Source organism: Liolophura sinensis, chromosome 8 (genome assembly GCF_032854445.1).
Source record: "Liolophura sinensis isolate JHLJ2023 chromosome 8, CUHK_Ljap_v2, whole genome shotgun sequence".
In the NCBI taxonomy this organism is placed as follows: Eukaryota; Metazoa; Mollusca; class Polyplacophora; order Chitonida; family Chitonidae; genus Liolophura; species Liolophura sinensis.
The window spans coordinates 914,275-938,900 of record NC_088302.1 but is presented as its reverse complement, the minus strand read 5'-3'; the positions used below and the strand labels follow the sequence as shown (position 1 = coordinate 938,900).

At 40.6% G+C, this 24,626-nt stretch overlaps 2 protein-coding genes across 2 annotated transcripts; both read left to right on the top strand.

Moving 5' to 3' along the window:
- Positions 1–2,593: 2,593 nt before the first annotated feature.
- On the top strand, positions 2,594–5,642 carry LOC135472354 (protein artichoke-like). The gene is made up of 2 exons (XM_064751822.1): positions 2,594–4,609; positions 4,827–5,642. Exons 1-2 carry the CDS (start codon positions 2,594–2,596, stop codon positions 5,481–5,483), a joined length of 2,673 nt encoding a protein of 890 aa, XP_064607892.1. The 3' UTR covers positions 5,484–5,642.
- A 12,694-nt stretch (positions 5,643–18,336) lies between these two features.
- On the top strand, positions 18,337–21,931 carry LOC135472911 (toll-like receptor 6). Its single transcript, XM_064752640.1, has one exon. The coding sequence runs from the start codon at positions 18,686–18,688 to the stop codon at positions 21,272–21,274; it is 2,589 nt and encodes an 862-aa protein (XP_064608710.1). The 5' UTR covers positions 18,337–18,685; the 3' UTR covers positions 21,275–21,931.
- Positions 21,932–24,626: the final 2,695 nt, after the last annotated feature.

Genomic DNA, 24,626 nt, shown 5'->3' with positions numbered 1-24,626 from the left:
TCCAAGCGATAAGTTGCAGAGGGGATATAAAGAACACGTCCAAGCGATAAGCTACATCATATAAAAAGATATCATGCGTATATAGCAGGTGTTTAAGAGCATGAATTAAACACGCATCCATTTGCCCAAAGGTGTCATACCTGGGAACTGGATTTTCCGCAGTACAGTGATAGCAGGCTTTCACATACTCCAAATGGCTGATTATTGGACTTTTGAACAAATCCTGTTAAATGGGTGTGATAGCCAGCTTCACTGGACCGGATGTCACATGAAATTGTCTGACAGTTACATAGTAGCCATTTAGTGTCTGGTATTTACCAGTGTTGACGGCCCCGCTGTCTTCTCCTATATAATAGGATAGTAAATAAAGTCTGATTTAAAGACTTTGTCTTTCACATATATCATATGGTGTGATTTATCATACGGCCTGTAACACTCGTCATTTTCAAAATGTATCTAATACCGCTTAACCTGGGGCTAGGGGCCGTGAAAGTAGTCATGCTCATTACATCAGCATGATGCCTTTATGAACATTTGCAATCAAAGCACGACTGAGATACTTGTTTAATTGTTATTTGACCTGGAACTCATTCACGGACTACGAATTTGAACTTTGATATGGAATTCATGCCTGGAATATTCATTGTCTGCCCGGCATCATTGAAAACTGATGACCGCTTCTCTCTTGTGTGTTACGGGCTTTATTTCTTATTTGTATAATTTCTTACATACCTTTGTCTTTGGGAGTTAGTGTTAAACGTTGCTTTGGAAATGGATCTTGCGATTATCGACTTGGAACGCCTTTTACAAACTACGAACGGTATATGAATGTCGGACTTGACGATTATATTTAAAGACTTTGTCTTTCATACGTATCATACGTTCTGATTTGAAGATCTTTTCTTTCACACATACATATGGTCTGATTTGAAGATCTTTTCCTTCACACATACATATGGTCTGATTTGAAGATCTTTTCTTTCACACATACAGATGGTCTGATTTGAAGATCTTTTCTTTCACACATACATATGGTCTGATTTGAGCACTTCCCACGTGTATGAGCGTACATAACAATTAGATATAAATTCTCGTTACTTGGTATGTATCAAAGTTAGCTGTAAGTCCTGGTTCCTTATGGTGTAGGACGTTTAGTTGTAAATCCTTGTTCCATCAGGGGTGACGACAAGTCCTGGCTCCTTATGGTGTAGGACGTTTAGTTGTAAATCCTTGTTCCATCAGGGGTGACGACAAGTCCTGGTTCCTTATGGTGTAGGACGTTTAGTTGTAAATCCTTGTTCCATCAGGGGTGACGATAAGTCCTGGTTCCTTATGGTGTAGGACGTTTAGTTGTAAATCCTTGTTCCATCAGGGGTGACGACAAGTCCTGGTTCCTTATGGTGTAGGACGTTTAGTTGTAAATCCTTGTTCCATCAGGGGTGACGACAAGTCCTGGCTCCTTATGGTGTAGGACGTTTAGTTGTAAATCCTTGTTCCATCAGGGGTGACGACAAGTCCTGGTTCCTTATGGTGTAGGACGTTTAGTTGTAAATCCTTGTTCCATCAGGGGTGACGATAAGTCCTGGTTCCTTATGGTGTAGGACGTTTAGTTGTAAATCCTTGTTCCATCAGGGGTGACGACAAGTCCTGGTTCCTTATGGTGTAGGACGTTTAGTTGTAAATCCTTGTTCCATCAGGGGTGACGACAAGTCCTGGCTCCTTAGGTTGAATCACTTATACCTGTAAGTTCTGATTCCTTGGCATGTATCAAAGTTAGCTGCAAGCCCTTGTGCCTTGCAGGGTTATCAGGGTTATCTGTAAGTCGTGGTTCCTTGTGGTATAACAGTTTAGCTGTAAGTCCTGGTTCATTAGGGTATATCAGGGTTGTCTGTAAGTAATTGTTCCTTATGGTGTAACATTTTTAGCTGTTAGTCCTGGTTCCTTGTGGTGTAACATTTTTAGCTGTTAGTCCTGGTTCCTTATGGTAATACAGGCTTAGCTGTAAGTCCTGGTTCCTTAAGGTATAGCAGGGTTACAGCTAAACCTGTTATGGTGTAACAAGTTCAGCTGTATGTCCTGGTTCCTTAGGGTTTCTCAGGCTTATCCGTAAGTCCTGGTTTTCCTGGACGAATCCTTGTTTGCTCACGGTCCTATTTTTTATGGCGTAGGCCCGGTTTTAAGAGTGTGTCTGAGTCATCTGTGAATTCTGGCTCTTTTCTTACAGAGCTCCGTGTACACGTATCGTACACAAAACTGGGCGTAGACAAACTGGTTTGTAATATAACTACATGTCTAGCACGACTACGTAGAAGGAGGTCAGAAACACAGACTAGACTGAATTCAACTCCCTCCAAACCTGTGCGCTGATTCGTAATACATCTTAATTCAACTATCAAGTAGGTAAACAGGAAACCTGATAGCAAAAAGCCCCAGGCTGTGATCCAGCTATGTCTTTATGTTCGGTTTTAGAGCTTCTCGTGACTTCACCCACGTCATATCACCACTTATAGAGTAGAGTTTCTCAGATATTATCCTTATCCGAGCTACCTGTAGGTCGCAGTCGCACGGAGGACAACTCCGCCACCAGTACACGATGGGCGGACTTCACTACGGACTGCTGGTCACACTCGTCTCGCTGGTTGTCCTACCGGAGGAGGGCCTCGGTCAGTGTCCAGTTGACCCACGTTGCACGTGTCAACCCAGAAACAATTCCGACATAACGTGTAATAACGTTTTCACCGGAGAACTACCAACACTTTTGCCCCCAGATGATGTGTATTTTCGATCTTTAACAGTATACGGATATGGAATTAATTCCATTGCAAAAGGTGCATTCAAGAAGTTGCCAGTAACCAGACTGACATTGTCAGGAATACGGATATCTGAGTTGGAGTGCCAGGGTTTCGCCGGACTAGAAAACTCATTAACTCAATTGTTAGTTAATAATACCAGACTAACTTCCATCCCCATTTGTGCGATCGAAAGTCTGAAGAAACTGACATCATTTACGTTGAATGGAAGCAGAATACCTACACTTCGTCCAGACGACTTTTCAAACATCACCTTGCTGGAAAGTCTTCGTCTCACAAGTAACTACATTGAGAAGATCGAGCCCGGGGCATTCCGTGCACTTGTCCATCTTACCGATCTAAGTCTTGATGCCAACAAGATTACAGGGCTAGACGATCTTCCTTTCAGAGGTCTTACTTCTTTGAAAACACTATCATTACAGAATAATGGGATTACCAGTCTGCCCGTAAGATTGTTTGACGAGTTAATCAATCTACAACACCTGTATGTGGACTACAATGACATCGTGGAGCTAGAGAAAACCCTCTTCTCACGTAATCCTAATTTATCAACCATTTCTCTACTAAGGAACCAGCTGTCGAGTCTACCGGAGAAAATATTCAAGGGACTGGATAAACTACAGACTTTGGTAGCTAGTTATAACCGTCTGTCGGATTTACCCCTGAAGCTGTTTGAAGGATGTCCCAATCTGAATTCTCTAGATCTGTCATCAAACATGCTTACGTATCTTAAACCCGAATTACTACGACCACTCACAAAACTTAAGACCATAAACCTGCGAAACAACAGAATCTCTGGCATCTCTGACAACCTCATGAATGTTGTGATGACTGATGCCTTTAGCCAGTCAGCCAGCATCGCTTATATTTATCTGCAAAACAACAGTTTATCGACGATTCAACCAGGAGCATTCAGGAATTTAATTTCTCTCAGAAATTTAGGTTTGAGCCAGAATAAATTGACTGCGATTCCACCGGGAGCTCTAACAAACTCATCTAGTTTGCAGTATCTCTATCTGGATAATAACCAGATACGGGACATACCTCGAGATTTCTTTGAACAACTGTCATCTCGTATATATACTCTGTATTTGGACAACAATCACTTGCTCACTTCTTCAATCGTACCCTTGTTTGAAAGATTACCAAAGTGGACTGGTCTACGTACTCTCCGTCTCTCTGACACAAAGTTACCTCCCTTATCAGCAGATGTCTTTACTGCTTTCGGTAGGCTGTCGACAGAACTCAGCCTGAGGAACTGTTCTCTAAATGGTGAATTTCCGGTTAACAGAGCCAGTCTACCCGGAAAAAAAGATCTTTCCAATAATAACCTGAAAGGCTTTAATAAAAACACTCAGGTAAAAGTCATCGGTAGTCCTGTCACTTTCAATATCTCAAACAACGCCCTTGAGACGCTGGACGTCAATGCCTCCAGTGGTCAGTGGATCTACATCTACGCCGATAACAATAATATCCGAAATCTGACAGTAACTGGACGTAATACAGTAAACGGTGCAAGATTAGAGATGAGCGAAAACCTGATCAGCTCACCCATCAGGATTACCACGAATGTAACAAGGATTTACCTCCTCGACCTGTCTAGTAACAGATTTACCAGTGTGGAAAGTCCCCCAGTTAATTTCACCCAGTCCCTGGATCCATGTGCGTTACGGAATGTCAGCACCCTGAATCTCTCTCGAAATGCTATACAGGTTTTCTCCCCTGACGCTTGTCTAGGAGGCGTTTTGACTCTGGATCTGAGTCACAACCAGCTGCAGACTCTCGGGGCATTAATTCCGGTAAACAGGATATCGGTGTTCAAACTGAATTACCTTTATCTAGCGAGTAATCAACTACACGCTGTGTCACCAGAAACGTTCATGGCAGCGAATACACTACGAGTCCTTGACCTTCGTTCCAATGAGTTCACTGTAGCCCCGAGTTTACAGAAACTTGTGTCTAACAACACATTTAGAAATCTCTACCTGTTGGGTAATCCACTGTAGTGCAGCCTAGTTGAGGTATACACCTGTCGGTCACAAAATTGACCACGCCCGCTGCCACTCGCCTCCTGACAAAGAGTTACTCCTTGTACAGTGCTACAATGTGACGGATTGTGAGGCGAACAGGACGTCAGTGTCTGTGTCCTACTCCATACCAACTGTTTGTAAAGAGGACTCCGCCATTGTGCTTCGGGATGTCACCACTGACACCGCCGGTGACGATGTGGTCATCCATTGGTCAGTGCATGGTCCAGGTGCCATTACTGGTTTCCGACTGACATACAGGGAAGACGCTGGCTCTGACGACGACAAGGAGAATCTGTACCATCCAGAGAAGCGTTCTGCTGTCCTGTTTGATCTGGAGTCTGGCCACAGTTACAACGTCTGCATATGGGCAGAGGTATACCCCGACTCTCGAACAGAACCGGTTTGTATGCATGTAGATGGCGTTGTTAACATTCATGTAGAAATTATGGCTCTGGGAATAGCACTAGGTGTTTCTGTGTTGATTATCATCGTGCTCGTGGCTTGTCTAATCGTCAAATCAAAGAGGGATGTAAACAACAAGCCTGGTGAAACCGTTGTCCGGCGAGGAAACCTCTATAATCACGCCCAGAGAGAGGTTGGAAACACACCTGGTGTTGACTCAATGTATGAGAACATAGACTAACAAAACTATACGTCAGAATCCGACCTACCGGCATCTTAAGCTGTTCTAATAGATAACATATGCACAGGTAATCAAGGGAACATTAAATGATAATGTAAGGAAGCGATGGGTGCTATTCGTAATATAAGAGACCACAGCATAACGAGTAATCATGAACCACAGTGTGGTAGTTTCCTAAAATCACGTGTAACCGGTGAAATCTGCTTACGTAAGTGCTTATAAAGTGGAATGTTACAAGCCTCTCTATCGACAAAATTTGAGGTACAGATACGCAGTGTTGTCCCTAGCAATCCAATCAATGTCACTGGTCTGGAATTCTTTGTTGTCGTCACATTTAACAAACAATGTTGGGAAAACTATAATGTTTAAATGATTCTTGTGTGATATGTAATATTGGTAATATGCTTGACTAATAGTCGTGTAGTATGTAATATGTAATAATATAATAAGATGTTTGACTAATTATTGTGTAATATGTACATGTAACATTCGTAAGATGATTCACTCATTTTTGTATAATATGTAATATTCTTAAGATGTTTAATTATTATGTAACATGTAATATTCGTAAGGTGTTTGGCTGATTTTTGTGTAATATGCTATATTCGTAAGGTGTATGCACGTTCATGGATGTATGCTTGGGGTTTAACGTCGTGCTTAAAGGAAACACCTGTAAAAATAGAAGTAGGCATCACTTAACAGGCTACTTAAAACTAAGCATAAATATACTTTCATTAAATATTGGAATATTCATTACTGAAAGAATGTTTTCAAAAATTCCTTCCTTCTGGTGAACACCATGCTTGATATGGTCAATATGGCTCACAAATATGGCTCACAAAACCCACCATAGAATTTAAATATTTGAATGTTTACTAACATTATTAAAAGATCTAAAAAAAATAAATGAAATAATTTTACGCATAGCTTTTAGTTGCCTTTATGATGAACTTAGCTTCATATTTTAGTTTTCTTTTACTTCAACAAATTTTCAGCCATATGAGGACGTGGAGTTGTTAGGTTTGTGTACATTTATCGTGTCTTCTTGTAACAGGGCGAGTCCATGCCATGAAGTATCATGCCGACCACACCAGACATGACACCCCATCCAGTCACATTCTACTGTCATCGTGCCAAGCAGTCCTGTTTCCTTGCTCTAACGTCTCAGTGCTAAGCGCCAAGCGAGGCCGCGAGTACCATTTTCTGACCTGTGGTATGACCCGACCTGAATTTGATGCCGGTGTCTCGCGAATTCAAGGCGGACGCTCCAACCATTAAGCCACCGCGGCGGTCTATTAAGCTGTCTAACCAATTATTGTTTAATGTTTTAACACGCAACATACTTAGCAAACATCTGCAAAGCATGCACATCAATTGAACATGCATATCTGTTAAATGTGCCTGTGAAGCCTACAAATCTTTTATACGTAAATCTGCACATTTGTTAAACATGTATAGGCCTATATGTTAAACATGTACAGCTGCCAACAGGAATTTACTTAACTAATAATTCTTTCAAAAAAAGCTGACATTTCATTTGGCGTCGATCAATTTTGTAGGTTTCATGTGTCAAATATTGTCCATGTACAAAGAGAATGCTTCAAAATGGCGTCTTCTTCCTCTGCACGTGAGAGGGTCTTCCAGCAATCTGCGGATGGTTGTAGGTTTTATGTCGGCCCTGGCCTGTTTCTTTCTACCATAATGCTGGCCTCGATCGTATAAGTAAAATATACAGAGTACAGCGTAAAACGCCGATCAAATAAATAAATAAACAGGCATTTATAGCACATTTAAATTCCTTAAAGCCTGTTGAAAAATGGACAATTATTCAGCGAATAGTACCAAGAATCCCCGCTAACTGTGAATTAAACTGGCTTCATCAATATCTTCCTATGCTTGCTATTGGCTAATAATGTGCACATTCTCTGCAGAATTATTTGTATTGTCTGTTATATTGTAAAGGATATATTGTAAAGGATACAGATATCACTGTATTCTACGTTATAACTTGTGAATATATACTTTGTGTTACAGAATAACGCTTTGTGTTACATTATGAAAGTGAACGTGTATTATTTGCAATTGAGTTACATCTTGAAGGTTTACAATTATGATTAAAATTACATAGATTGTGTTACAATTTTGATGCTCTAGAGATGACTCTTAATCTGTGATGAAATACATATATTCTGACATTGACAGTTACAGAATGAAGATACACAAAGAAGGTTGTAGAGCCAGTTACGAAAGCATAAATTCCTCGTAGCCTTCAATACATTGGATGTACACCATATAGCATGTACATGTAAATCTGCCAAATGTGGTAAATTGGCCTCTGGACAATATAGGAAGGCGTGCATATGCAGTGCTTTTAACACACCTCAACGATTTTGCCCTTTTTACCCAAATTTGCAACAAATGTATACACCGAGAGAAAAAAATAAGAGCGGTTTTGTAATCAGGATGTTATCAAACTATATCAGGTGACGTGTTCATAATCTTCAAATTCAAATTTTTCCTTTTCACATCACATAACTTCAGCAGTACCTAATTTGCATGCACATTGTTTTCGTTTTCTTTCCAAATAGCGTTCACGGTTTTTATGTGTATTAAATTTCAACTAAATCGCACATGGGGTTTTGATGAAAATGACTCTCAAATGTTTTCATATCAACCAAAAATGGCCGCCATGTCACGTACGTGACTCATGTCATCCAAATTTTTACTTGCTAAAGTTGCGTTGAGAAGTTGTGTTTTCATAAAGAACTGTAAAGATTTTCAGTCAATACATTTATTTGTGGGAAAGCTCTATTCCTGTTGATGTGACTGTCAATAGGTACAGAGGCGAGAGGGGGCTTGCCGTTTGCTAGACTTTCTGATATTGTCAACATTGGCAAGCCTTCTGTACCAACAGCTTCAGGTGGTCTCTCATGTGTGAAGTGTTCTGCGAAAGCCCCAAGGCGACTGGTGACAGGCCACAGCTAGCAATGAAAGATAGGGCCTACGTGTTTTTCAAAAAGCCACAACCCTTAACAGTAGGCACAATCACCCTCAATGGTAGGTATCTATTTTTCAAATCTTATCAAATGTTCAAAACGAGGAATAGTCCGGGGAAACCCCACAACCAGCCTTTCCACTGTTAAATACCCTTAAATTACACTCGTGGGTTTGTGACCATCTCTATCACAGTCGTGAGTCTGTGACGGGCCCTATCATTATCGTGAGTTTGTGATCAGCTTTATCAATGTCGTGGGTTTGTGACCATCCCTATTACAGTCGTGGGTTGTGACAGGCCTATTACTGTCCTGGGTTGTGGTGTTCCGTAATATAGTTGTGTTGTTGTGAGAACCGGAAAAGTGGGGACTTTTTGTTTGTCCAACAAATGGTGTTGCAATGGCAGACAGGGGACAGATAAAAGCAGTTGCAGATATCTTGATCAACTTATACAACTTAGAAAATTGTTCTCTGTATGCCAGATCAAAGTTCTCATATATGCCATGCCAAAGCTGTCCCATGCAGAGTAAAATGAAAATTCTCCGTTTTAACGTAAATGTATTCTCACGGACACATACAGTTTTATTATCACACGTATACATGTCATAATTGTGTTCTGTATAAGCACTATCACTGTTCATCAAACATCCATGTGGAAGAAAAAAAGCGGTCTCAACCTCGTAAACAGAGGAGCGCTCTGTGTCGCTGTCATGGTCAGACTCCTGTCACGTCACAAATCAGGCATCGAAGCAGATATTCACATACCAACAATTAAAGGCTCGTCCGGGTCAACACAAGATCTTAAGCACCTGCACAGAACTAAAGTTTAGGTCAAACACCTCTACTTTCAAGTCGTAGTTTAAATTCTGTGAAGACATTTTTTAAAACAGTTCAGTGGGGATAGTACCATGAGAAATATATTTTAAATACACACTATTTAACTCAACAAAGAACAAAATGGACCGCGTACATCGAGTTGGTATAAAAACATTAATCTCAGAGAGAAAAATCGCATAATTCCAATCATTTAGAATAAGTGTTTAATAAAGATGTTGTGAAACGTTGCATATGTCTAAAAGAGTCACCATAAATGGATCGTGACGACAAAGTCAAAGTGAATTCACAAAACAGCTGTGACCTTCTCACGATAGTATCCACACCTACCAGGTTTGGTTCCATGTACAGCAAGATGGCGCCGAACACGGTCGCCTTTCGGCTTCTGCTCGCCAGTAGCTTAATGGCCGTCAGCGAATGTTCGCTTAAAGTGACCTCCTTTAACATCAAGTGGTTAAGAGAGAGGAAAGTCCACGACCCCGACATTATGAGCGTCATTACGAAGGTAAGGGTGATCACAAAGGTTGATATGACGACGACAAAAATAGCAACTAAGTCAGCGATTTCTGACATTATCAAGACGACAGAAACGACAACTAAACGATTTCTGGTACTATCATGACAATAGAAATGACAACTAAGTAAATGTTTTCTGGCGCTATTACCACGACAGAAACGACAACTAAATAAGTGTTTTCTGGCACTATTACCACGACAGATATGACAACTAAATGAGTGTTTTCTGGCGCTATTACCACGACAGAAATGACAACTAAGTAAATGTTTTCTGGCGCTATTACGACAGCAGAAATGACAACTAAGTAAATGTTTTCTGGCGCTATTACGACGACATAAATGATAACTAAATAAGTGTTTACGGCGCTATTACGACGACATAAATGACATATAAATTCGTAAGTGTTTTCTGGCACTATTACGCGGACAGCAATGACAATCAAGTCAGCGATTTCTGGCACTATCAAGACTTCTGTCAACATTATGAAGGTATCGACCAATTGAACTCAAAATATTTATTTATTAATTGATTTAAAAATTGTGGGCCTTCTGAATCGCATTCTGTCTGTTTTAGATTTTGTTGCGCTACGATCTCGTTCTTATTCTGGAACTGTGGAGTAACGCTACAGACGTCATGTCACGGATTGTGGCGGATATGAACATGTAAGCCATGTGCGCATGTCAGGCATATATGTGAACCTTGTGTGCGCAGGTCAGACATATAATTATGTAAGTCTTGTGAAAACAGGTCATGGATAGTAGGTCTACACGTGATGACATACAAAACTTAGAGATGTCCAGCGTAAAACTCTGGGAAAATAATAATAGATGTTGGCGTCGTGTGTTAGTCATATTCGTTCATCATTCGCGCGAATAACAACAACTACAAGCTTCTGTTTTTAAAAAATTTCTCAACTTTCTGGGGACCAATGATTAAAAGACAACCGTAAAAGAGCGTACCAAGTTAAATATACCACAATCCACACATCACTTGTCTAAGTTACGCCTATTCACACTGCACGTACGTCATCTCATATTAGTAGTTTATTAACCACTTCAGCTATCTAACTATTTCCAAACGCGACCATTTGTTCCACTTTCTCATTGATGTATTTAACTTAAGACCTCTCCAATGTATTGGGACTGCCGGGTGTGCATTCTGTAAAAGGAGTAAAACTGTGAACTGTGTAGCCTATAACTGTGAACTGTGTTACCTATAATTGTGAACTTTGTTGCCTATAACTGTGAACTGTGTTGCCTATAACTGTGAGCTGTGTGAGAGGAAACCGGACAGAGCCTTCGGGCAAACCCATGACCATCCCCTGGGTCATTGTGCTGCACAAAAATGTTAACCACTAAGCCACAGAGACCCACAGACGCCTGGACGTTTAATGTTGTATGTGTAATAGATTTAATTTAAATTGACAAATAATTTCGTTTCACGTGATATGTCCAGATTAGACATTAAAAATATGACCACTATATTCATCACTGTATTAGCCATGTTACTTGGTTACTAAACTCAACGAGCGATTGAATTCTTTCTGTCATCATCCACGACAGTGAGTTAACAAACTGAACCAGGAAGTTAGTTCGATCCCATAAAATACGTGAAACCAAAACAGGATTAATAAGTGTATCTAGGTATATAATCGAATCCACTGACAATCCGCTGTCGTTACATGTGGTGATGTTGAATCAATACTCCTGGCCTTTATTTATTCAGGCGTAACATCTCCTCACAATGATATTTACGTGTACAGTGTGTATGTCGCCTGGCAAAGCGAGGACAGGTCATTTACAACACACTAAGCACGTGTCAAGGTAAATCTCATATCTTCATAGTGGTAATTCAGAACACTATGCTTGGTCAAGGGGCCGCAAATGTGTCGTCTACAAGGGGCATAACTCTGAGTAAACATATTACCGAGAGCATTTACATAACCTAATGAATTCTAAATATAACTTTAAGTTACTGAATTCTCGCACATCGACATCAAAAGTTACATTTCATAATCGATCAGTGCATTTCTGATATCGATAATGTCATTGTATATACAAATTACTATCGCAACAGACCAAGATTGTTTTGTGTTATTTCGTCCATTTTGGACTGAATCGTGCCAGTAGGCCTACATGTATTTGTTCAGTTGTGGATTGCGTCCCACCTGTAGCTGTTATTCCACCAATTCATACAGGTAGTCACGGACATGGACATTTCCAGAATGGCATATTACATAGGTATTTTTATTTTGTAAAACGTATTTTGAGGGGGTCACCTCGGGGTTATACTTTACACTTAGGTAGTAGATTACTTCATTCCCCTGTCAATTTACTGCAGAACACAAACGCTGTTGAATTTAATCGATTCTGTTCATAGCCATCTTGTGATGGGAATATTATTACTGAGAAAAGTGCCTTGTTTCAGTTGATGTTGGGGGCCGGTTGGTTGATAGGCCTGGCCTACTACCTGACAGTTGTCAGAATTAATAGTTCAGATGTAGTGAAAACGAGCCTGAAGATGTAGACTGACAGAGGGGGTATTTTCTATTTCAGTTGACTGCATTAAGCAGAGAAGCGTAGCTGATATGTCCGTGGCGATGTTGTTTGGAGGTCTTGTCTGTAGTGCTCTCTCGTTATTTTACGGCATGCTCTGGGAGTTTTTTTAATATATGTAAGAATGCAGTTTTCTGTCCCATACAAAACTGATGTGTACTGCATGTACATATATATAAAGGGTGCCCCAAAACACTCAGCTGAAGCGTTTAACCACTGTAAAATACTCAGCTGAAGCGTTTAACCACAGTAAAAACACCCAGCTGAAGCGTTTAACCACAGTAAAACACTCAGCTGAAGCGTTAACCACAGTAAAACACCCAGCTGAAGCGTTTAACCACTGTAAAATACTCAGCAGAAGCGTTTAAACCACAGTAAAACACCCAGCTGAAGCGTTTAACCACAGTAAAACACTCAGCTGAAGCGTTTAACCACAGTAAAACACTCAGCTGAAGCGTTTAACCACTGTAAAATACTCAGCCGAAGCGTTTAACCACAGTAAAACACCCAGCTGAAGCGTTTAACCACAGTAAAACACCCAGGGGAAGCGTTTAACCACAGTAAAACATTCTGCAGAAGTGTTTAACCGCATTAAATGATTCAGTAGAGGTGTCTAACCACATCATTACATGCAGTACAAGTGTTTAATTACATTAAATTCTGCAAAATGTTTAACCACATTAAAACATGTAACACAAGTGTTTAACCACATTAAATCATTCAGCAGAAGTGTTAACCACATCAGTACATGCTGTACAAGTGTTTAACCACATTAAATTCTGCAGAAGTGTTTAACCACATTAATACATGCAGTACAAATGTTTAACCACATTAAGTCATGCAGCAGTTGTGCTTAACCACATTAAAACATGCTGCAAAAGTTTTTACAGGATTTAAATATTTAACAGAAGTGTTTAACCGCATTAAAACATTCACCAGAGGTGTTTAACCTCTTTAAAACATTCAGAAGTGATTAACCACATTAAAACATTCAGCAGAACGATTGTTACGTGAGAGGGTTGGCTAAACACTGCAGGATGAAGCAGTGGTTTCAAGTTTGCTCTGAACAGTTTCCTTAGAACTCTGTGAGGTTTCGTGTTTATTCTGCCGCGTTTCCTCTGGGAACAGTTTGGTTTCCTGTCCGCTTTTTTTTTTACAGTTTACTCTCGGCTGTGTGGTTTCCTGTGTGTGGCTTTCTCCTCCTATTAACTACAGACAAAACTGTTTCGTATTTCTACAGGGTAAAGTATTGCTGAATGCTGTGTATAATTGCATAAGTATGACAAGTAAATGAAATAGATCAAATACAAACAGTAAACTCATGTAGATGCTCATGTAGGTTTGACACACTGGTGGGTGTACCTTTCTTTTTAGCCCTGGAATGGCACCCGCATTTTGGTTTTAGCCCTAGAATGGCACCCTGCATTTTGGTTTTAGCCCTGGAATGGCACCCGGCATTTTGGTTTTAGCCCTGGAATGGCAGCCGGCATTTTGGTTTTAGCCCTGGAATGGCAGCCGGCATTTTGGTTTTAGCCCTGGAATTTTATTTGAAGAGATGCTATTTGAAAGCCCATCCCCAGAGAGGATGAAAAAAAAAACATTGTTCTGAATTAAGTGATTTCTGTTTTCTTAAAGTTTAATGTTTGGATGAAGTGTTCTTTGCAAAGCATGTTTTGACTGTTGTTAACTACACGTGTATGGTGTACGTCTAGTTTGTATTCTTATGCTGCACAGGAGGAACTGTATGATAAACAGATGACCTTATCTCATTATTCTGATATTTGTTTATGTTTACGTTTTTATATGTTAAATCTATAAACAAGTTTTTTTTACCAGATGTCCTACCAACAAGTTTTTAATCATAGCTCATAATTACACAACGGCTTAGGATTAGCCTAAGAATGGTTAGGATTGGTTTTGACCACTCTACGTAACCCAGTGTGTTTATTGTCGGTCATCTTGGATTTCCTGACCGTCACACCTAGCACATAGGAACAATGATTTTGACCACTTAAGGTGCAATCGTAAGTGGGCAGGGATGTGCTCAAGATAACATAGTGAGTGAGAGGTGATGTGCTCAAGATGACATCGTGAGTAAGTAGGGATGTGCTCAAGATGCAATCGTGAGTGAGAGGTGATGTGCTCAAGATAACATCGTGAGTGGGTAGGGATGTGCTCAAGATAACATAGAGAGTGGGTAGTGATGTGCTCAAGATAACATAGTGAGTGAGAGGTGATGTGATCAAGATAACATCGTGAGTGGGTAGGGATGTGCTCAAGATGCAATCGTGAGTGAGAGGTGATGTGCTCAAGATAACATCGTGAGTGGGTAGGGATGTGTCTTTGAGATGTAATCGTGAGTGAGAAGTGGTATGGGATCAAGACAACGTCGTAAGTGAGTAGGGATGTGCTCAAACATGTCAAGTTAAAATCTTGAGTGGTTAGTGGTAGGGATTGTGTGTTCTTCCTAAGACAAATGTTCCGATGCTAAATGGTGCTGGATTTGGGTAGTCCCAGATGTGATACATTCTCACTGGTACATTGTCTTGTGCACAGACACATACAGTATATGTAGTGGCTTGAGATTTGGTACTATAAACCAAGGTGCTAGTATCGTGTGATTTGGTAATATAAACAAAGGTACTAGTAGCGTGTGATTTGGTACTATAAACTAAGGTTGTGGTGGCGTGTGATTTGGTACTATAAACCAAGGTGATAGTAGCGTGTGATTTGGTACTATAAACAAAGGTACTAGTGGCGTGTGGTTTGGTACTATTTGGTACTTATTCTCTATATGGTGTAAATCTTTTATATTCTATTTCACACCTATCACATGGTCTGTTTGGAAGTCTTTGTCTTTCACAAGTATCATATGATCTAATATGAGGGGGTTGTCTTTCACTTTGTCTCATTTAAAGTCTGTCTTTCACATATATCATATGATCAGTCTAGCCATATTCTCAGATTTGAAATCAGTCTTTCACATATATCATATGGTCTGATTAGAAGACTTTATTTTTACGCGTATCATTTGGTCTGAATTAAAGACATTGTCTTTCACACGTATCTTATGGAATTAATGACTGTCTTTTACATATATCATATGATCAGTCCAGCCACGTTCTAGGATTTGAAGACTGTCTGTCAGATGTATCATATGGTCTCATTTCCAAAGTTTGTTGACACAGTCTAGTTTTGCATAGTAGTAATGTGTACACACTGTGTAAACGTACTACTTCATGTTACTATTTTTTGTGACAATTACAGTGCTTGTTACCATTTTTGTGATAACTACAGTGCTTGTTACCATTTTTTGTGACAACTACAGTGCTTGTTACTATTTTTCGTGACAACTACAGTGATTGTTACCATTTTTTGTGATAACTACAGTGCTTGTTACCATTTTTGTGACAATTACAGTGCTTGTTACTATTTATTGTGATAACTACAGTGCTTGTTACCATTTTTTGTGATAACTACAGTGCTTGTTAGTATTTTTTGTGACAACTATAGTGGCCGTTAGTATTTTTGTGACAACTACAGTGCTTGTTACCATTTTTTGTGATAACTACAGTGCTTGTTCCTATTTTTTGTGACAACTTCAGTGCTTGTCATTATTTTTTGTTAAACCTACAGTGCTTGTTATTATTTTTTGTGACAACTATAGTGGTCGTTAGTATTTTCCTTACTGCATAAAGGTTTAGAAGTCCCCAGCTGTTGCCTTATTTGTCATGAGGTCTATTCACGTGTTTGTTTTAAAATGGTGAAAAATATGATACACGGAGATTTTCAAGTGGTAAGGAGATACACCTCATACATCCAAGCGATAAACTGAACAAAGGATACACCTCAAACGTTCAAGCGGTAAGTTGCACAGGGCATACACCTCATATACCCAAGCGATAAGTTGCACAAAGAATATACCTCAAAGGTTCAAGCGGTAAGTTGCACAGGGCATACACCTCATATACCCAAGCGATAAGTTGCACAAAGGATATACCTCAAAGGTTCAAGCGGTAAGTTGCACAGAGGATATACCTCCTACATCCAAGCGATAAGTTGCAGAGGGGATATAAAGAACACGTCCAAGCGATAAGCTACATCATATAAAAAGATATCATGTGTATATAGCAGGTGTTTAAGAGCATGAATTAAACACGTATCCATTTGCCCAAAGGTGTCATACCTGGGAACTGGATTTTCCGCAGTACAGTGATAGCAGGCTTTCACATACTCCAAATGGCTGATTATTGGACTTTTGAACAAATCCTGTTAAATGGGTGTGATAGCCAGGATGTCACATGAAATTGTCTGACAGTTACATAGTAGCCATTTAGTGTCTGGTATTTACCAGTGTTGACGGCCCCACTGTCTTCTCCTATATAATAGGATAGAAAATAAAGTCTGATTTAAAGACTTTGTCTTTCACATATATCATATGGTGTGATTTATCATACGGCCTGTAACACTCGTCATTTTCAAAATGTATCTAATACCGCTTAACCTGGGGCTAGGGGCCGTGAAAGTAGTCATGCTCATTACATCAGCATGATGCCTTTATGAACATTTGCAATCAAAGCACGACTGAGATACTTGTTTAATTGTTATTTGACCTGGAACTCATTCACGGACTACGAATTTGAACTTTGATATGGAATTCATGCCTGGAATATTCATTGTCTGCCCGGCATCATTGAAAACTGATGACCGCTTCTCTCTTGTGTGTTACGGGCTTTATTTCTTATTTGTATAATTTCTTACATACCTTTGTCTTTGGGAGTTAGTGTTAAACGTTGCTTTGGAAATGGATCTTGCGATTATCGACTTGGAACGCCTTTTATAAACTACGAACGGTACATGAATGTCGGACTTGACGATTATATTTAAAGACTTAGTCTTTCATACGTATCATACGTTCTGATTTGAAGATCTTTTCTTTCACACATACATATGGTCTGATTTGAGGACTTCCCACGTGTATGAGCGTACATAAAAGTTAGATATAAATTCTCGTTGCTTGGTATATATCAAAGGAGCTGTAAGTCCTGATTCCTTAGGATGTATCAAAGTTAGCTGTAAGTCCTGGTTCCTTGTGGTGTAACATTTTTAGCTGTAAGTCCTGGTTCCTGATGGTGATACAGGCTTAGCTGTAAGTCCTGGTCCCTTAAGGTATAGCAGGGTTACAGCTAAACCTGTTATGGTGTAACAAATTCAGCTGTATGTCATGGTTCCTTAGGGTGTATCAGGCTTATCCGTAAGTCCTGGTTCCTTAAGGTATAGCAGGGTTACAGCTAAACCTGTTATGGTGTAATAAATTCAGCTGTATGTCATGGTTCCTTAGAGTGTATCAGGCTTAGCTGTAAGTCCTGGTTCCTTAAGGTATAGCAGGGTTACAGCTAAACCTGTTATGGTGTAATAAATTCAGCTGTATATCCTGGTTCCTTAGAGTGTATCAGACTTATCCGTAAGTCCTGGTTTCTCTGGACGAATCCTTGTTTGCTCACGGTCCTATTTTGTATGGCGTAGGCCCGGTTTTTAGAGTGTGTCTCAGTCATCTGTGAATTCTGGCTCTTTTCTTACAGAGCTCCGTGTACACGTATCGTACACAAAACTGGGCGTAGACAAACATGTCTAGCACGACTACGTAGAAGGACGGTCAAAAACACAGACTAGACTGAATTCAGCTCCCCCCAAACCTGTGCGCTGATTCGTAATACATCTTAATTCAACTATCAAGTAGGTAAACAGGAAACCTGATAACAAAAGCCCCGGGCTGTGATCCAGCCATGTCTTTATGTGCGGTTTTAGAGATTCTCGTGACTTCGCCCACGTCATATCACCACTTATAGAGTATAGTTTCTCAGATATTATCCTTATCCGAGCTACCTGTAGGTCGCAGTCGCACGGAGGACAACTTCGCCACCAGCAAAGGATGGGCGGACTTCACTACGGACTGCTGGTCACACTCGTCCCGCTGGTTGTCCTACCGGAGGAGGGCCTCGGTCAGTGTCCAGTTGACCCACGTTGCACGTGTCAACCCAGAAACAATTCCGACATAACGTGTGGTAAAGTTTTCACCGGAGAACTACCAACACTTTTGCCCCCAGATGATGTGTATTTTCGATCCTTAACAATATACGGATATGGAATTTATTCCATTGCAGAAGGGGCATTCAAGAAGATGCCTGTAACAAGACTGACATTGTCAAGAATACAGATATCTGAGTTGGAGTGCCAGGTTTTTGCCGGACTAGAAAAACTCATTAACCCAGTTGACAGTTTCTTATTCGAGACTTACTTCCATGCCCAGTTGTGCGATGAGAAATCTGAAGAAACTGACGTCATTTACGTTGACTGGAAGCAGAATACCTACAATTCGTCCAGACGACTTTTCAAACATCACCTTGCTGGAAAGTCTTCAGCTCACAAGTAACTACATTGAGAAGATCGAGCCCAGGGCATTCCGTGCACTTGTCCATCTTACCGTTCTAAATCTTTATGCCAACAAGATTGCAGGGCTAGACGATTTTTCTTTCAGAGGTCTTACTTCTTTGAAAACACTATCATTACAGAATAATGCGATTTCCAGTCTGCCTGTAAGATTATTTGACGAATTAATCAATCTGCAACAACTGTATGTGGCCTACAATCACATCGTGGAGTTAGAGGAAACCCTCTTCTCACGCAATTCTAATTTATCGACCATTTCTCTACTAAGGAACCAGCTGTCGAGTCTACCGGAGGAAATATTCAAGGGACTGGATAAACTACAGACTTTGGTAGCTAGCTATAACCGTCTGTCGGATTTACCCCTGAAGCTGTTTGAAGGATGTCCCAATCTGAATTCTCTAGATCTCTCATCAAACATGCTTACGTATCTTAAACCCGAATTACTACGACCACTCACAAAACTTAAGACCATAAACCTGCGAAACAACAGAATCTCTGGCATCTCTGACAACCTCATGAATGTTGTGATGACTGATGCCTTTAGCCAGTCAGCCAGCATCGCTTATATTTATCTGCAAAACAACAGTTTATCGACGATTCAACCAGGAGCATTCAGGAATTTAATTTCTCTCAGAAATTTAGGTTTGAGCCAGAATAAATTGACTGCGATTCCACCGGGAGCTCTAACAAACTCATCTAGTTTGCAGTATCTCTATCTGGATAATAACCAGATACGGGACATACCTCGAGATTTCTTTGAACAACTGTCATCTCGTATATATACTCTGTATTTGGACAACAATCACTTGCTCACTTCTTCAATCGTACCCTTGTTTGAAAGATTACCAAAGTGGACTGGTCTACGTACTCTCCGTCTCTCTGACACAAAGTTACCTCCCTTATCAGCAGATGTCTTTACTGCTTTCGGTAGGCTGTCGACAGAACTCAGCCTGAGGAACTGTTCTCTAAATGGTGAATTTCCGCTTAACAGAATCAGTCTACCCGGAAAAACAGATCTCTCCAATAATAACCTAAAAGGTTTTGGTAAAAACACTCAGGTAAAAGTCTTCGGTAGTTCTGTCACTTTCAATGTCTCTAATAACGCCCTTGAGACGCTGGACGTCATTGCCTCCAGTGGTCAGTGGATCTACATCTACGCGGATAATAATAATATCCGAAATCTGACAGTAACTGGACGTAATACAGTAAACGGAGCAAGCGCAAGATTAAGTATGAGCAAAAACCTGATCAGCTCACCCATCAGGATTACCACGAATATAACAAGGGTTTACCTCCTCGACCTGTCTAGTAACAGATTTACCAGTGTGGAAAGTCCCCCAGTTAATTTCACCCAGTCCCTGGATCCATGTGCGTTACGGAATGTCAGCACCCTGAATCTCTCTCGAAATGCTATACACGTTATCTCACCTGACGCTTGTCTAGGAGGCGTTTTGACTCTGGATCTGAGTCACAACCAGCTACAGACTCTCGGGGCTTTGATTCCGGTAAACAGGATATCGGTGTTCAAACTGAATGACCTTTATCTAGCGGGTAATCAGCTACACGCTGTGTCGCCAGAAACGTTCATGGCAGCTAATACACTACGAGTCCTTGACCTTCGTTCCAATGAGTTCACTGTAGCCCCGAGTTTACAGAGACTTGTGTCTAACAACACATTTAGAAATCTCTACCTTTTAGGTAATCCACTGCAGTGTGACTGTAGTGCAGCCTGGCTGAGGTATACACCTATCAGTTACAAAATTGACCACGCCCGCTGCCACTCGCCTCCTGACAAAGAGTTACTCCTTGTACAGTGCTACAATGTGACGGATTGTGAGGCGAACAGGACGTCAGTGTCTGTGTCCTACTCCATACCAACTGTTTGTAAAGAGGACTCCGCCATTGTGCTTCGGGATGTCACCACTGACACCGCCGGTGACGATGTTGTCATCCATTGGTCAGTGCATGGTCCAGGTACCATTACTGGTTTCCGGCTGACATACAGGGAAGACGCTGGATCTGACGACGACAAGGAGAATCTGTACCATCCAGAGAAGCGCTCTGCTGTCCTGTTCGATCTGGAGTCTGGTCACAGTTACAACGTCTGCATATGGGCAGAGGTATACCCCGACTCCCGAACAGAACCGGTCTGTGTGCATGTAGAGGTATACCCCGAGTCGGTCCCGACTACAGAACCGGTCTGTGTGCATGTAGAGAGCGTTGCTAACATTAATGTAGAAATTATGGCTCTGGGAATAGCACTAGGTGTTTCTGTGTTGATTATTATCGTGCTCGTGGCTTGTCTGATCGTCAGGTCAAAGAGGGATGTGAACAAGAAGTCTGGTGAAACCCTTGCCCGGCGAGGAAATCTCTATTCTCACGCTCAGGGAGAGGTTGGAAACACACCTGGTGTTGACTTAATGTATGAGAATATAGAGTAATATAACTATGTCATGTCAGAAGCCGACCTACCGGCATCTTAAGGTGTTATATCAGATAACATATGCACAGGTAATCAGAACATTAAATGATAATGTAACGAAGCGATGGGTGCTATTCGTAATATAAGAGACCACAGCATAACGAGTAATCATGAACCACAGTGTCGTAGTTTCCTAAAATCACGTGTAACCGGTGAAATCTGCTTACGTAAGTGCTTATAAAGTGGAATGTTACAAGCCTCTCTATCGACAAAATTTGAGGTACAGATATGCAGCGTTGTCCCTAACAATTTATTAAATGTCACTGGTCTGGAATTAGTCAAAATTCTTTGTTGTCGTCACATTTAACAAACAATGTTGGGAAAACTATAATGTTTAAATGATTCTTGTGTGATATGTAATATTGGTAATATGCTTGACTAATAGTCGTGTAGTATGTAATATGTAATAATATAATAAGATGTTTGACTGATTATTGTGTTATATGTACATGTATCATTCGTAAGTTGATTCACTCATTTTTGTATAATATGTAATATTCGTAAGATGTTTAATTATTATGTAACATGTAATATTCGTAAGGTGTTGTGTCGTTGCTTGATATGGTCATTATGGCTCACAAAAGCCACCGTAGAATTCAAATATTTGAATGTTTATTAACACTTTTAAAAAATTTAATAAATAAATAAATAAATAAATGATATAATTTTACGCATAGTTTTTAGTTGCCTTTATGATGAACTTAGCTTCATATTTTAGTTTTCTTTTACTTCAACAAATTTTCAACCATATGAGAACCTGGAGTGATTAGGTTTGTGTACATTTATCGTGTCTTCTTGTAGCAGGGCGAGTCCATGCCATGAAGTATCATGCCGACGACACCAAACATGACACCCCATCCAGTCACATTCTACTGTCATCGTGCCAAGCAGTCCTGTTTCCTTGCTCTATCGTCTGAGTGCTAGGCGCCAAGCGAGGCCGAGAGTACCATTTTCTGACCTGTGGTATGACCCGACCTGAATTTGATGCTTCCTACCATAATGCTGGCCTTCGTCGTATAAGTAAAATATACAGAGTACAGCGTTAAACACCGATCAAATAAATCAATCAATCAATTAATCAGTCAAACTGGTGATTATTCATATAATCTGTCCACAGGAGTGTATTCCAACTGAAGCCAATTGCCTTGTCTAAACACTGTCACTTTGCTGCACATGAGTACATGACCAGTCCAAGGCATTTATAGCACATTTAAATTCCTTAAAGCCTGTTGGAAAATGGACAATTATTCAGCGAATGGTACCAAGAATCCACGCTAATTGTGAATTAAACTGGCTTCATCAATATCTTCCTATGCTTGCTATTGGCTAATAATGTGTACATTCTCTGCAGAAATATCTGTATTGTCTGTTATATTGTAAAGGTATGAGACCTTTGATATCACTGTATTCTATGGTATACCTTGTGAATATATACTTTGTGTTACAGAATAACGTTACATTATGAAAGTGTACGTGTATTATCTGCAATTGAGTTACATCTTGAAGGTTTACAATTATGATTAAGATTACATAGATTGTGTTATAATTTTGATGCTCTAGAGATGACTCTTAATCTGTGATGGAATATATAAAATAACTACCGGGCAAAAGAAACGTATAACCTTGTTCAGCACCACAAGAAAGAGAAAGAAAGACAGACAGTATCAACATGATAAGCAATATATTGCAATAAACCATTTTCCAAGTTCTGTTCAAAAATTCAAAGCCATATGGATATTACACTTGCTGTCAGGCCGAGTAAAGAAGGCATGGGGTAAATCTGAAAAATTACACAAATGCAAGTAAAGGGACTCCCTTAAAAAGGTGTACCTAATGTTCTGTCATGTCATAAGACAGATCGTTAGTAGCGTGTGTGAGCACCCATTGCATCAATTAAAGCCAAAATACGTCTCCTCATGGAAGTCGTCAGCCGCCGGATGTCCCACTCCTCAAATAAAGCCTGTTCGAGCTGTTGCCTGTTTTGTGGGGGAGGGACGCGTTGTCTCAGACGTCGATCAAGATGATCCCACAGATGCTCTAAGGGATTCATATCTGGCGATCGTGCTGGCCAAGGCAGTACGTTGACATCAACGGTATCCAGATAATTTAGTACAACTCTGGCGGTATGAGGTCGTGCATTGTCCTGCTGCAAAAGGATACCCCTTTGCTGTTGATGCACGAATGACACCACAACAGGTTCCAATATTTCATCTCGGTATCTTTGGCCAGTCAGATTTTCGTGGATGATGACCTATCTCGTTCTCACCTGTCCACAAATTCCGCCCCATACAAGCACCCCACCAGCACCAAAAGGGTGGACATTCTGAATGCAGTTGTGTGCCAATCGCTCTCCCCTGTGTCGATACACACGAATTCGACCATGATTTCTGAAGAGGTTATATCGGCTTTCATCAGTGAACAGCACCCTTTCCCAGTCTCGTCGCTGCCATCGACGTACAACTCTTGCCCAACGCAGCCTGTTTTGACGGTGTAGAGAGGTCAATGCCATTCCACGGAAGGGGCGATAGGCTCTGATACCACTCACGCGGAGTCGTCGTAAGACTGTGCGTCTGCTGATGGGGTGTCCCAGTGTCGTTTCTGCCGTTTTCGCCGTTGACGTCGCCGTCACAAACCGGTTACGCAGGTGGATTGTGCGGATGTACCGGTCTTCGCCAGGCGTTGTAACACTTGGCCTGCCCGATCTTGGACGATCTTGTGTCCTGCCTGTTAAGCGGTAACGACCCAACAGTCTGCTGATGGTGGCTTGACTGCAATTGAATGTTCTGGCAATGTGGTGTTGGCTGGCCCCCATGTCGGCCATACCAGTGGCTCTATCACGTTCTGCTTGTGTGAATCTCTTACCATGTGCTTCATCGGTATTTATACGGCGGTCATTATCGAGAATTTTCAACAGGGCCCGAAACTCTGTTTTTCCGATTTTTCATGATGTCTTACATCAATTTCAATGAATCTCGTTAAAAAGTGACGTGTACACAGGGTGCTTATGTGCAAATGTATTCGCACAACGTTCAAACTTATTTTTCTATAGAAAAACACTGCATTTAAAAGTTATACATTTCTTTTGCCCGGTAGTTTATATTCTGACATCGACAGTTATAGAATGAAGATACACAAACACGGTTGTAGAGCCAGTTACGAAAGCATAAATTCCTCGTAGTCTTCAATACATTGGATGTACACCATATAGCGTGTACATGTAAATCTGCCAAATGTGGTAAATTGGCCTCTGGACAATATTTAAAGATGTGCATATGCTGTGGTTTTTAACACAGCTCAACGATTTTCAGCAT

What these genes read in the sequence shown, in the direction of transcription:
- LOC135472354 (XM_064751822.1), top strand. Translation starts at nt 2,594, where the DNA reads ATGGGCGGACTTCACTACGGACTGCTGGTCACACTCGTCTCGCTGGTT. An exon ending in CTCTCGGGGCATTAATTCCG is followed by an intron (nt 4,610 to 4,826) that starts GTAAACAGGATA and finishes AGTGCAGCCTAG; the next exon opens with TTGAGGTATACACCTGTCGG.
- LOC135472911 (XM_064752640.1), top strand. Translation starts at nt 18,686, where the DNA reads ATGCCCAGTTGTGCGATGAGAAATCTGAAGAAACTGACGTCATTTACG.